General features: G+C 41.1%; 1 protein-coding gene across 12 annotated transcripts in view; it reads left to right on the top strand.

Moving 5' to 3' along the window:
* Nucleotides 1-15159, top strand: part of MYLK (myosin light chain kinase) — a 475306-nt gene that overhangs the window by 421696 nt on the left and 38451 nt on the right. For all 12 annotated transcript variants that reach the window (XM_056793546.1, XM_016433505.2, XM_007493805.3 and 9 more), the window contains 2 exons: nucleotides 7819-8036; nucleotides 11804-11927. In XM_056793546.1, coding sequence (XP_056649524.1) covers nucleotides 7819-8036; nucleotides 11804-11927 — 342 coding nt within the window. The remainder of the gene's footprint in view (nucleotides 1-7818; nucleotides 8037-11803; nucleotides 11928-15159) is intronic.

The raw sequence follows: 15159 nt of genomic DNA, 5'->3' as shown, positions 1-15159 counted from the left end.
CATTTCCTTCTCAGCTCATTTTACAGTTGAGGAAAATGAGGCAAACAACATTAAGTGACTTGCCCAGGATCACCCAGGTATTAAGTGTCTGGGACCAGATTTGAATTCAGGAAAATGAGTCTTCCTGACCCCAGGCCTGGTACCCTATCCACTGTGCCACCCAGCTACCCTGTGAACTTTTTCCTCACTAAAGATTTAGATAAGAAAACCCTTTCTGTGGAGTCCAGAATTCTCTTGGGTCTACATGATCCAAGACAGAATGCTTCACCTCTCTGTAGTCATGTCTATCCTTTTTTCTTTCATCAACAATTTTCATCTCATCTCTTGGATTAGGTATAGTCTACACAAAGGGAGGAATTAGACTGCCTGGGTGACTTCTCAACATCTTTTGTTGTTTTGTAACCAGAAGATTTTTGTAGGTTTTAAGAGAGCCAATTCTTTTGTCACTTTGTTTCAACCCTGAACCTTGCCCCTACAATCTGTGCTAATGGCAGTGGACCAACCAGACTCTTGTCTCATCCTCTCAGAATTACTAATACTGAATTATGGTGTCTTATTTTAAACAGCCAGTAAAGGCTCAGATACAGCTTCTATCTCAGGAAGATCAAGCAGGTTGAATGTTCCTGAGTCTGGTATTGAGGCACTTGCCTATCCTACATCTCTGTCTCCCACTTCAGCCCTAAGCCCTCTACTCACCATTGCTTTGCTCTCTACCTCCCCTGTACTACTTGTATTCTTAAGCTATTTTCTATTGGCGATATAGGCCCTCCACACTAAATCCATTCTTAAGGACAGCACTGGGTTATGAATCCGGAGACCTGGGTTCTAGTCATGGCTTAACCTCAATTTCTCCATCTATTAAAAAAAAAAAGCACACTTGAATAAGATGATCTCTAGGGCCTCTTCCAGCTCTAACCTTTTTATGATTCTACTGAGCCATGTAAGATACAGAAGAAAATCCTCAGTCGCTTTTAAGACATCTCCAGCACTGAGCTAGACTGTTGGCCTCGCTCCTCCACATGGCTACCACCACAGTCATTGTGCCCTCTGCACCTTTTCCAGTAATGGAATATTTATGTCAGTACTTGTATAAATTTCTGAGCAGGGATGGAAGGGAAGGGGTAGGGAGCAGGAGGGGTTTGGGCAAAAGAGGGCAGCAGTGCTGGTGCATCGAATTCCATACTTAGCTTGGAATTAGGAGTTGGCAAGCCGAATGGAAAACAAAGGGAGAAAACATATAAAGGTTTCAGCTGGACTGGCTCTCACCCATCCTCCCTCTCCCTTTTGAACAGGAGAACGTTTTAAATAGAAGGAGATTATAAAGGCTTGGTTTGAGGAAGAGGTGAGAATGGAGGACCTGACCTTTAAAAGTACGGAGCCTTTGAATGCTTCTTTCTACATCTATAAAATGATGTATCCCCCCTCCCTTTCTAGCTCCCTCTTCCTCATTAAAATGTTACCTCCTTAAGAGCAGTCAGCCGAGAGAAATAGATCCAGAGAGAAACAGTGGCCTGCTAGTTTACAGCAAACTGGAAACTGTTTCCATGTGTCTCCGCTTCCAGCTGTTCTGCCTCCAGCACCAAGTAGAACAGACTCTGGGTACATCCAAGAACCAGGATAGGATCTGAGTGGGAACCGTGGATAAGACCTTAGAGGACATGCAACCCTACCCTTACCTTGAAACATGCATCTGCCAAATCGTTTTCATCCAACCTCTGCTTTTTAACCTCTTTGACATGGAACCCATCCATGTCCATCCCAAGATAACTTCTACTATGAGATGGCATTAACTGCTAGAAGGTATCTATGGCTTTGTACAGAAGCCCGAACCCTAGTTTTCAAGCAGAACAAGCCTAAACCCTCTTCCACATTATAGCCTTCTAACTATTTGAAGATAGCCATCAAGTCTTCTCATCCCTGGGATAAACTGCCCTCCCCTAGTCCCTTCAACCAAATCTTTTCTTTTTTGAGGGTTTCTCCTCATATTCTCCTGACTTCTTCTTTGTGCGTTATTGTTGTTCATAAAGTACTCAAATAAGTGGCTAGATCACAGAAGTCATAGTTTGGTTGCATTCTTTATGGTCAAACTACATCTGAAATATTGTAGATATATATAGTTCTGGGTTTTGTTGTTTGGTGGTATCCAATTCTTCTTGACCACATTGGGTGTTTTCTTGACAGAGATACTGGAGTGGTTCACTATTTCCTTCTCCAGTTCATTTTACAGATGAGGAAACTGAGGCAAACAGGGTCAAGTGACTTGCCCAGGGCCACACAGGTAGTGTCTGAGGCCAGATTTGAAGTCAGGAAGATGAGTCTTTTTGACTGTAGACCTGAGGCTCTATCCAATATGCCATCTAGCTGTCTCTTTGTTCTATAGCCACCAGATAAACCCTCTAAAGCACTAGTCTGAGGGAGTTTCTCTACTCTGTCCCTTCCTTATAACCCCACTATTGGTGTGATCTTGGGCTACTGCCCATTTGGATTGTGAATTCTAAACAGTAAAGAATCTTAGAGTGGAAAGGAACTTTGCAGGTAATTTAGTCCAGCTTTCCTCCCAGAGCAGAAATCTCTAGGTCCTCCTTGGCAGATGATCATTGATCCTCTGAAAATATCTGGTGACAGGGAGCTGCTCTCTTTCAGAGCTGCCTCTTCCCAGAATAGTTCAATTTATTAGACAGTTAGTTCTTCCTTATCTGGAACTGAAATGTGCCTCTTTATAATTTCCACCCATTGGTTCTAAATCTGCTCTTTGAAGCCACACACAAGACTTCTGTTTCCTCTTCTTACATGACAGTGCTTTTAAACACTTGAAGACAGCTATCAAGTCCCTCACCTCAAAGTATTCTCTTTCTAGAGACTAACCATGCCCTGTTCCCTTCAGTGTTCCTCACCGCCAATACTTTCCAGACTTTTGAGCTTTCTGATAGCTCCTTTCTGCATGTATGGCAGTTTTTCAATGGGTTTCTTAAAACAAGGTACCTAGAACTAAGGGCAACTAGGTAATACATTTGATGGAGGGCCAGGCTTGGAGTCAGGAAGACTCATTTTCCAGAGTTCAGATTTGGCCTCAGATACATACTACTTGTGTGACCCTGGACAAGTCACTTAATTCTGTTTGCCTCAGTTTCCTTGCCTGTAAAATGAGCCAGAGAAGGAAATGACAAAACATGATGGGGTCATGAAGAGTTGGACATGACTGAAAAATGACTGAACAACAAAACCTAGAACTAAATCTACAATATTCCATATGTAGTCTGACCAGCAGAGAGAGCAACCAAACTATGATTTCTGGGATTTGGTCATTTATTTCAATACTTTATGAATTCATTATTTCATTGGTAGGAGTAGTCTCCCACCTCCCCATGCCTTTTTAGAAAGTGTCATGAGGTACTGGGCCCAAAAAATAATTCTTTATGGCCAATATTCTGATAATGAAGTTCTGCATATTTGCCAAAACCATTCTCAGTCATAGTCCTTCACTCATCCTAATACCTTAAGCCTTTCTAGCTTCAAAGGATCTGCCACAATTTATATTCTGCTTTTTAACCTCTGAGAACCCAAGATTACCTCTTGGAGCATTGGAGTAAATCTTTGGTGAAAGATCTAGATGCCATATTTCTCTCAAAATAGCCTAAAATTGAGACAGCTCTTTTATTTTTTGTATCTACATTATTAGTTCACAGGGAGCCAACTAAGACCCCCAGGTCTTTTTCACATGAACTGCTGCCAAACCATGGCTATCCTAGCCTATATTTGTATGGGATATTTGTTTTAAAAAACATAAAGTGGGACTGTGCATTTATCTGTGTTGAATTTCCTGGTGTTATTTTTGGTCCATTATTTTAGGCTACTAAGAGACCAGAGGGACTCCAAAGTCACTTCCAACCCTGAGATTCTGTGATTCTCAGAAGATGGCTCTATCGTTGTTGGCATTAGTTCTCTTTCCAAGTGTTGTATTATCTGGAATTCCACTAGGATTTGCTCAAATTGACTTCATTTCCCCCTCCCACTTGGTCTTGAACTCTATCCTATATTCAGTTTTGCCACTTTACAATTCCATTCCCACGGGCTCGTGAGAGGACTCTACTTTCCCAAATGGCTCCCAAATATTTCACAATCTTGTTTATGAATAGTTCTTCAACTAGCTCTAAAACCTTGGAACAATGCTGCTATCCAACCAGCATCTATCTTATCTAAATTCTATGATGGGACTAATTTACTAAAATGAATATTATAAACATCAAGTTTATCAAGCAGTTTACTCAAATAAAGATATATTATATGAACATAGCACTTCCCAAAACACTAGCCTCTTCAAAGACAGTGGAATCCAGGATAATAGATGCCTATCTGACCCCTTATCCTAAGGTGTGGTTGTTCAGTTGTTTCAGTTGTGTAAGATTTGTCCTAACCCATTTGGGACTTTCTTGGCAGAGACAGTGGAGTGGATTGTCATTTCCTTCTCCAGCTCATTTTATAGAGGAAGAAACTAAGGCAAACAAGATTAAGTAACTTGCCCAGGGTCACATAGCTAGTGCTGAGTTTGGATTTGAACCGAGGAAGACGAGTCTTCTTGACTTCAGGCTCAGCATTCTGTCCATTGGGCCACCTAGCCATCCTTTTCTAGTCTTATTTTCCTCTACAAAAGCCTCTAGTGAAAGCAACTTGGGTACCAGATACTTTAAGGTGATCCACCAGAGAAGATTCTAAGTTGCAAGTACCCCTGTTCTATTGTCCTTGTATCTTATTTAACTCCAATGTCAAAGCAAACCATTGCATATGCCAACTGGGATTACTACAGAGACCTAAAGTTGATGATATGATTATGGTCACTGATATTAACAGAATGCTTTAAAGTAAAAAATTCCTAGTCTCATGGAAAGGGCACTAGATCGGGAGTCGGGAGACATAGATTGGAATCCTAGTTCAAATAGTTAACAATTTTATGCCTATAGATAAGTACCAGAACTCCACTTTCTCATATGTAAAATGGGGATAATAGTGCTTTCACTACATGCCTTACAATTTTCTTTTCAGGAAAGGATTTTGTAAATGTTGGAGAATCATGTAAATATGAGTAGTCATTATGAGGTATTCTCTCACACTCAAAACCCCTTGGTATTTTTTTTATTTGACAGCCTGACACACTCAGCAAGAAATCTTTTCTACAAAAATCTTAATGGTTTCCCTCAACCCAAGGGAAAGCTAACGCTATATTTCCTGAGAAGGGGTGGGAGGGAAATGATTCAGCTTAGGCTGGTGCTCTGAATCTGGGGACCTATAATGGATATGTAAGGAAGGCTATCGTTTCAGCAGGGTCTCCTGGGATGGCTATATCTTGACAGGGTCTCTTGGTTTGCAAACAGAGAAACTCGAGTTTTATGGGGAATTGCTAATTCTGGAGAGTTTGATTCACACTAAACAAACAAGAGATTATTTATAAATGGGAATGGCAAATAATAGGTTTATAGCAAGGGATATGTACCATGCTCAAGAATTGGGACCTGAAATCTAGACAGAGTCCCTCTTTCTTCTCTGTTAGTTTGACCCCCTTACAGGGCATTACTGGGTTCATAAAGTTACTGGTACTGGGTGAATAAGGCATTCTAATATAAAGTTAGAGGTTCTGAAGGGGCAATTTTGTCAAGCCTGGATAGCTTCCAAGCCATTCATTTTTCTCTCTGGGGAATCCAATCACCCAGCACACCCACTTTGCCTCCCAAACAGTGGTATACGTATACAAATGAAATCTACCTATGTAACAAGAAACAAGTCTAGGCAGACAGATGTGTTAAAGACCAACAAGGTTAGCCAAGACAAGATTTTGTGAAGAGTCATGGATGCAGAACTGGAACAAACCTTTGTCATCAAGTCAAATTCCCTCATTTTACAGATGAGGAAACTGAGAGATTACATGAGTTACCCAGGGTCAAAAAGGTAGTACATCTCTGAGGCAGGATTCAAACCCAGGTTTTCCTGATTCCAAGTTCAGTGCTCAATGCACTATGCCACCCTGCCTCTAACTCTGTAAGATGTTGCAAGTCTCAGAAGTCCACAATGACTTGGACGAGAAGTTTTATAAATTCCAAAAAGGATCTTAGTTGATGATGATAGTTAACTCTGTGCTGGGCACTGTGCTAGGTATTTCACAATTACTGTCTCATTTGATTCATATGACAATCCTGGGAGGCAGGTGCTCTTATCCCCATTTTATAGATTAAGACACTGAAGCAAACAGGATGAAGTGACTTGCCCAGGATTGTACTAGTATGTATCTGAGACTAGATTTGAACTCAGGAAAATGAGTCTTTCTGACTTCAGGCTTAGCACTCTATCCACTGGGCCACCTAGCTTCCCTAATCTAGTTCTCTTTTCCCCAATAAAAGCCTGTACCAATGGCAATTTGGGTAGCTACTTCTCTGTCCCATTGTTCTTTTATTTCATTTAACTCCAGTGTCAAAGTACCATTGCATATGCTAACTAGAGACTTAACGTTGTCGATGTTTGTTTAATCATGTTGTCACTTGTTCCTGATGCTTTAGTCCCATATTTTATGGAAAGGAGACTAGAGCAGAAGTCAGGAATCATAAATTTGAACTCTAGGTCAGATACTTACTAGCTGTGTGATTATAGATAAGTCCTAGAATTTTACTTTCTCATCTGTAAAATGTAAAAAAAAAAATCTATAAAAATGCCAAGAATGTTGTCGATGTTAGTTATGGCTCCTCATACTCACAATCTCTTGCTGTTGCTTCTTTCACTCAAGACAGCCTAATATCCAAACACTCAGTAAGAGAAGGAAGAGAGAGCATGTATCGGAAGTCCTGGGTTCCAATCTCATCTCTGCCACTGATACTGGCTGCATGAATCTGGGCAAATTACTTAACTTCTCAATCCTTTAGGCGACTGTCCAATAGTATAAACTTCAGAAAGGCACCAACTTACATTGATAGAGGGAATTTCCTCACCTGGGAATCCCCTTAAAGCACTGAAAGATCTAGTCCTGTTCCTGTCCTGAAATCAACCTTAAATGACCATCCAGGTCAACCTTAAAATGAAAATACTACTACTACTACCAATAATAATAATAGCAAATACTAGCAATGAATGTGAAGAGTACAAAAGCACCCCTGTCTCTGCTTTGATGGTGGTATTTGGGGCATTATATCAATTATGGTCTGGTTATTTGTTTCTGAGTCTCAGGAGTTTTTTGGATGGGTTTTTTTGTTGTTGTTGTTGTTGGGTTTGGATTTTTTTTAACAAGCTGAGAAAGCTACCTCCACTTCCCTCAGCCAGCTTCTTCCCTGAAGCATTGTTAGGTAGGATTTCTCAAAACCTGTAGTCTAGAAAATTTCCTCAAGAGACAACTCCCCTCCTTCAGACAGACTAGGAACGTTCTCCCTTGGACCTGGGACACCTTGTTCCCTACACCTTAAAATGACTGAGGCAGCAGCAGTCACTGCCCAAGGCATAGACTCCATTGCTATCTGGGCAACCTCTTCTTGGTTCAGGATCCCTGTTTTCTATCAGCCCAAACCCTTCTTCCTATTGCTAGTCAAACCTAGTGAAAACTCCGTGTGAATCTCAAGTTCCTAAATAGCCAAGTCTTCTCACTGGAAAGGAAAGACTCCATGGGTACTAAAAGACAAAGGCAGAGACTCCATTTTTGGGGGGGTGTGTATCTATAGTACTTAGCACCATTCTTGGAAACTAGTAAACATTTAATAAATCCTGGTTACGGCTTAATAAAATCTAGAGATCTAATTTCTCCTTTGATCTTTCTGTCTTCCTCTTTTTCTTCCTCAATGCCTCCAGTGTGTCTGGAGGTGAACTCTTTGAGCGGATCATTGATGAGGACTTTGAGTTGACCGAACGGGAGTGTATCAAGTACATGAAACAGATTTCGGAAGGCGTGGAGTACATCCACAAGCAGGGCATCGTTCACCTTGACCTCAAGCCTGAGAACATTATGTGTGTCAACAAGACTGGGACCAGGATCAAGCTCATTGACTTCGGACTGGCTCGGAAACTAGGTAAGAGTGGACATTCTTTCTTTTTTATTTGATTAACCAATTATTCTCAGATGATTGAACCAAACAAAAATAATAAGTCGGAAATAATGAATTGGTAGCATGAAAACTGAGAGTGGTACCAACTTTTGGTTTAATTAACTCACTTTGTGTGGGAATTGTCTGTTGGGAATGGTTAATACTAGTTGCCTGCTCTCTTCCACTTCCATGCCAGCACCATGTACTATTATAATATTAATAAGAAAGCCTGAAGTAAACTTTATTAAGTGGATTGACCTCCAGTTGTACTGATCCTTCTACAAAATGTATCCTAATGTCATATAGAAAATAATAATACCAATAATACTTATGATAATTCATTGGTCAACATTTATTAAATACCTGCTATGTGCCTGGCTCTGTGCTAAGTCCTGAGAATACCAAAAAAAAGGCAAAAGACATCTCACATCTTCAAGGAGCTTACAGTGTAATGGGGGAGACGGCATGCGCTATAGATACTTATTTCCTTCCCCTTGTGAGGAAGTCCAAGTTTGTCTTCAGCATCCCCAGCCTTCTCGTTCTGAGCCCTCCTTACCTTCAATCCCATCTCCACTGCCTCATGAGAAAGGCAACACAGTACAGCACACAGAATTCTGGACATGAAGTCAGGAAGACCTCAGCTCAAATCTTGCCTCCCATATTCTAAGCCTTAATAGCCCCATCTGTCAAATGGAGATAGAATAATAGCCCCTGCCCCCAGAGCACTGTTGTGGGAACTAAATGAGATAAAACATTAAAGAGGTTATTCTCTAAATGCAGGCTGTTCTCATTACCAGCACTGCTTACAAAGTGCCATTCGTTTTTATAGACCTTTGCAGCATGATTTAGAAGTCTTCTAAAAAAAGTCTTCTAGAAATATTTCTTTATTATCCTACAGTGCAAATTTTTGCCCTATTGTAGGAATCGTGAGTCTCAAGAAGCTTATAAGAAAGCTGTCTGATATTATACCCTCATCTGCCCATTCTAATCACACCCCCATTTTATTTTATTTTATTTTTTCAACTAAATCAATATTTATTGAGTGACAATATGTGAGTGATACAAAGCAGCAGTCAGGGTAGCCATTTATTCGCCATTGTAGATAATGTCTTTATCTATCTTCCCTTTCACCACTCTCTGCCAAAGCAGGATTTTGATGAATTTCTCTTCTTTTTTCCTTCTGTAAGACTTTACTGCAAAAGTGATTGTAGGAACATAGAATCATTAACAAAGTGTCATTAGAAGTCATCTAGACCCAGACATGTCCAACACAAAGCCCCAAACACTCCTAAGTGTCACCTGAATAAAGTTTAAATATAATCGGGAAATATTTAACAAAATAATTTTTAAAACATTTTTAAAATGTTCAGTCATTTTTCAGTCACATTGATCTCTTTGTGATCTCTTTTGGGGGTTTTCTTGGCAAAGATACTGGAGTGGTTTGCCATTTCCTGCTCTGGTTCATTTTACAGATGAGGAAACTGAGGCAAACAGGGAGAAGGAACTTGCCCAGGGTCACACAGTTAGTGTCTGAAACTGGATTTGAATTCAGGAAGATGAGTTTTTGAATTTAGTCCAGGGCACTCTATCCACTGAGCCACCAACTGCCCTTAAAAAAAAAAAAAGGTGTTTTCTAAATAATGCTAACAAGTTGTTTTCTTAGACAATTTGCAACCCATGGATTTTTAAATAAAGTTTAGAGATTCAATTTCTATTTGAGTTTGACATCACAAATCTAGACTAACTCCTTCATTTTAGAGATGAGGAAACAGACCAAGAGAGGCTAAGTAACTGCTCAGGGGTTTTATAGGGAGTGACTGAAGAACAGGATTTAAATCTAGGCCCTCTGACTTCCAAATCCAAGATTCTTTCTTGCATGTATCACCCCATTTCTAAGCAGAAAGGGAGGCCACAACTTGGGGAAGAGGAAGGAAAGAAGAGGGGATGCTAATGTTTATGTAGAGAATTCTTTATATCACCGGGCACTAATTAATGATGAGTTGACACTAAGGAGGACTTTGGGAGAGGGGGAGACCAGGTGGTACAGTAGATGGAGTATCAGGTCTGGACCATCTTCCTGAGTTCCAATCTGGCCTCAGATGCTGTGCGACCTTGGGCAAGTAAGTCATGTAAACCTGTTTGCCTCTGTTTTCTCATCTGTAAAATGACTCGGTGAAGGAAATGGCAAATCACTCCAATATCTTTGCCAAGAATATCCCAAATAGAGTCATGAAGAGTCAGACACAATTAAACAACAACAAAGGACAGTTTTTAAAGAAAGAATTTGAAATTCTGAAAGAAATTAAAGGATTAAGGGACTTAACACTAAGACTGTAGAGGAATTAAGCCAGTGACCATTTCATAATTTTTAGAGCTAAAAGAGACCTGAGAAACTAAGTAGTCAGACTTCTTCATTTTTAAAATGTGCTTTTGTCCATATTGGTGGAGGAAAGCCTTCCCAAGGAGATCATTAGCACCAAAGCAGAGAATCCGAACCAAAAGAATGCTGCGGACTACAATTCTGGGGGCTTTCAGGAATACTGTCTGTGAAGGTGTGGGTTAGACTAGATTGCTAGGTCCCATCCAGCTCCTTATAGAGTTTATGATCCTCTATTCTCACCTCCATAAAAGCATCTTCAGTTATGAGAAAAGTATACTAATGTCTGACCCAACCTTAGACCATAACTTGGCTCTAGTCTTCCTGGCTCCAGGAAGTGTTAGCATCATGACCAAGAGATGGAGGTCGCTATCTGTGAAAGCATCCTGCATAAATAATTCAGAAAGATGAGGTGCAATTTTTAATTCTGTTTATCTGAGATCTGGAGAATTAATTAATTTATACCTGGGACAGGGACAGATGGGTAGCACAGTGACCCTGGGCAAGTCACTTAACCTCTCAGCCCTCAGTTTATTCATCTGCCAAAGGAGACTTCTAGCCACTCCTTTCTCAGAGTTATTGCAAGAATAAAATAACATTGTAAAGTTGTCTTGCAAAGTCATTTTTTGTTAAGTTGTTTTAGTCATGTCTGACTTTCTATAACCCCATTTTCATGGGGTTTTCTTGGCAAAGATACGGGAGTAGTTTGTTATTTCCTTCTTCAGGGTCCTCATTTTATAGTTGAGGAAACTAAGGCAAACAGAAATTAAGTGATTTGCCCAGGTCACAAAACTAGTAAGTCTCTCAGACTGAATTTGAACTCAGGAAGATGAGTCTTTCTGTCTTCAGATCCAACTATCCACTGTACGACCTAGCTGTCCCCAGATTTTAAAACACTTTGTAAATTCTAGCTATAAATTGTTGATTATAGTCATAATTAATAACATTAATCATATTCATTCCGAATAGAAATAATTTTTTTAATTTAGCATAGGGGACAGCTCAGTGGATTGAGAGCCAGGCCTAGAGATGGGGGGTCATGGGTTCAAATCTAGCTTCAGACACTTCCTAGCTGTATGATCCTGGACAAGTCATTTAACCCCCATTGCCTAGCCTTTAGTACTCTGCTACCTTGAAATGAATACATAGTATTGATTCTAAGACAGAAAGTAAGGGGTTTTTTTTAACAAAAATTTTGCATACTCTGAATATTTGTTTTTGGCTCTCCATCTCAGACTAGGAGTCCCATAGAGGTGAGGCTCGTTCATATCTGTCACTGTCTCTTCATGGTACCCACTGTGGTCCATTAATATGAGGTCTAATCAATGCTGTTGAGAACATGGCTGGAGAATGATCCCCTCCCCTTGTGTTTCAGAGAATGCAGGTTCCCTGAAGGTCCTCTTCGGCACACCAGAGTTTGTAGCCCCTGAAGTGATCAACTATGAGCCAATTGGCTACGCCACAGACATGTGGAGCATCGGTGTCATCTGCTACATCCTGTGAGTCCCACATGTGGCCAGGACTGGGGTGGTCTGGCAGGAACAAGATTTCTGGGAGACATAAACTGGGGGATCATCATAGCTCAGAGAGGATAGAGATCTTAACTCCTCACGGTGCCCATCCTAGCCCAGGACCTCTGGAACAGGGAAACTGGTACCATCTAGACAGCACCGTGCAGAACCAGGACCGTAAAGGTAGAGCTAGCAAGAACCTCAAAGACCGCCTCATTCAGTCAGCTAGTCAACAAGCCCTTATCAGATGCTCATCGTCTGCCAGCTCCACTGGCCCTCGTCTTGCCGATGAGAAAACTGAGAAGTGAGATGATTTGACCAAATTCACCCAGGTAGGGGGCAAGTGGCAGAACTGAGATAGCGGAGATTCACACCCAGATCCAGAGCGCACACCACCTACCAGGGACGATGACCCAGAAGAAAGGGAGAGTGTGAAGGGGAAGGAGGCAGGTAAACTCCTGGCTTGAATTCCTTTGCCTGGGAGGTAGTGTTGCTTTGACTCGGATCCCGAGGAGACCAGAGTTGTGAGTTAGATTTTCTTAACTAAGGCCAGATGGCTACGTCAGAGATGAAGTCTGGTCTCTGTAGATAGCTCCAGCCTTTCCCCAGCTTTCTCATGATAATGTAACTTTGTACCATTGATCATAAAAGACCTGAGTGGGAGAGTGTAGAGGCCTTGGTGTCACCGAGCCTCACTCCCAGGAGAAAAACCACTGAAAACACATGGTGGCTTAGAATGAGTCAAGAGCACAATGGCTTTGCTTTGATATCTTCATTTCCCCTTCTACTACCTGGTGAGCCTTCCCTGGGGACAAAGATTTTTTTTTTAATTGAGTAAAACCAATGAACATATTGACCATGTCTGACTGTATTTGCAATGTTCCACTCCCTTGGTCCCCCATGTCATCAGGAAAAGGAAGGATGTCCATTTTCCAAGAGCATCTTTGTATATAACAGACAGCACATTATTCTCCTGAGGGTACAAAGCATCTGCATTTCCAGTGTCCCCTCCCTTGCAGCACCCAGGAGAGAGCCGGAGGAAAGGAAGTGCCAGTTAATAAAAAGCTCTCAGTGATGAAAAAATGGAAGTTTGAAATAAGTGTCTTTGGTGGGAGCAGTCAGGCAACAATAAACAATGCAGTAATTCAAATGGGAAGGCATGAGACATACATAGGAAGCAATGGAGGGACAACTAGGTAACTCAATGGATTAAGAACTGGGCCAAAAGATGGGAGATCCTGCGTTCAAATCTGATCTCAAGACACTTCTAACTGTGTGATCTGGGACTTAAGCCGTAACCTTTACAACTCTTCTGCTTAGATCCAGTATTGATTCTAAGAAGGAAGGTAAGAGTTTTAAAAAGAAATACAAAGCAATGTGAGAATATAGAAGCTACTTCTTTAGAAGGCAGGAGTTCTCTGAGAAGGATCAGAAGTTCAGAATTCTCATTTCAGGGAAGTTTCATTGATTTATTTCCTAGTTATAAATTCAGACATTTGAGTTAATTTAATGACTGTTTCTTGAAAACTTAATACATGTGAGACACTCTGATGGGCCTTGAAGTCACTTAAGGTTATGGCAATTTTAATTTGAAATGGATTTTCCAGGTGCCCCTAGAGTTCCTCTACCATGGTGAAGTGAAGTGATTCAGAATACCTAGATTCTGCCCTCTGCTACTTAGTCCCTTCATGACCTTATGCCTCAGTTTCCTCATTTTTAAATGAGAAGAGTGGGACTAGATACCTAAATCTAAACTAGGCTTCCTCCTTTCAAGAGAAAATACAACTTTTTTTAAAGAAAACTAAATACAACCATTAATCAATTAAAAATCTAAACATGGAATATTGTTTTTACATGAGACACATAAAGCAATATATAAAGAAATGCCACACCCGGGGAATAACTAAATGCCTTTACTACTAATTATAAGTTATTTCTCACTGTTTAATGCTATCCTTTCTCCAAACTTGAATAGAATACTTTCTTCCCTTCAACTCAGCTCAATTTCAAGTCAAAACCTGGCCCCCAAGTGTTCATAGCTTTGGTTTCTTTGGCTGGTTTTGCCTCAGAAGTTAAAGGTAGCTCTCTTCATCTGTCTGAAGCTACCCACCAACCTTGGATTGTCTAGACAGGGAGACCTGACTACATTCAGTGAAGGGGAGCTAACTGTGTGGCTCAGTGAACAGACTGTTGGCCCTGGAGTTAGAAAGTTGTTTTTGTTCAGTCATATCCTACTCTTTGTGACCTCATTTGTGACATCATCTTGGCAAAGATGTGGTTTGCCATTTCTTTCTCTGGCTCATTTTACAGATGAGGAAACTGAGGCAAGCAGGGTGAAGTGACTTGCCCAGAGTCTCATAGCTCATAAGCATCTGAGGCTGGGTTTGAACCTTTTGACTCCTGGCCAAGTACTCTATCCACTTCACCTCCTAGCTTTGGAGTCAGGAAGATCCAAGTTCAAATCCATCCTCTAACTCTTACCAGCTGTGTGATGCTGGGCAAATCACCTGACCTCAGTTTCTTCACCTGAAAAGTGGAAATAATAACAGCAGCTGTTGTTGTGAAGATGAAGTGAATTGATATTTGTAAATAATTATCATTCCAAACCTATCAGAGGAAAGTTACTTTTTTAGCACTCCCAGTTGGTTTTTTCACTGCCACATTCCTTGGATAGAAGACTAAAGAGAGGGAAGGAAAAAACCTCATGGCACATCTCAGCATTTGTTTTTATGAAACTCATTTCCCTATCAGAAGGAAATTTCTGAACTACTTGACCAATTTGCTCCAAGGTTCCCCTCTCCGTCTCTCCGTCTCTCCGTCTCTCCGTCTCTCCGTCTCTCCGTCTCTCCGTCTCTCCGTCTCTCCGTCTCTCCGTCTCTCCGTCTCTCCGTCTCTCCGTCTCTCCGTCTCTCCGTCTCTCCCTCTCTCCCTCTCTCCCTCTCTCCCTCTCTCCGTCTCTCCCTCTCTCCCTCTCTCCCTCTCTCCCTCTCTCCCTCTCTCCCTCTCTCCCTCTCTCCCTCTCCCACCTCTCTCTCCCCCTCTCTCCCCCTCTCTCCCTCTCTCCCTTTCTCTCCCTCTTCTGATAAATACCAGAACCTGGTCAATTATAAACTTGTTTCTTTCATACAGAGCTTCTTTCTTTTAAAAGAAAGTCATAAATTCAAGATAGTTGGAACAACTTTTAAAACCACATTAAAATGGATTAAATACCCTTTTAAAG

Source organism: Monodelphis domestica, chromosome 4, assembly GCF_027887165.1.
Source record: "Monodelphis domestica isolate mMonDom1 chromosome 4, mMonDom1.pri, whole genome shotgun sequence".
Classification (NCBI taxonomy): Eukaryota; Metazoa; Chordata; class Mammalia; order Didelphimorphia; family Didelphidae; genus Monodelphis; species Monodelphis domestica.
This window is presented reverse-complemented; position numbering and strand designations above follow the sequence as displayed.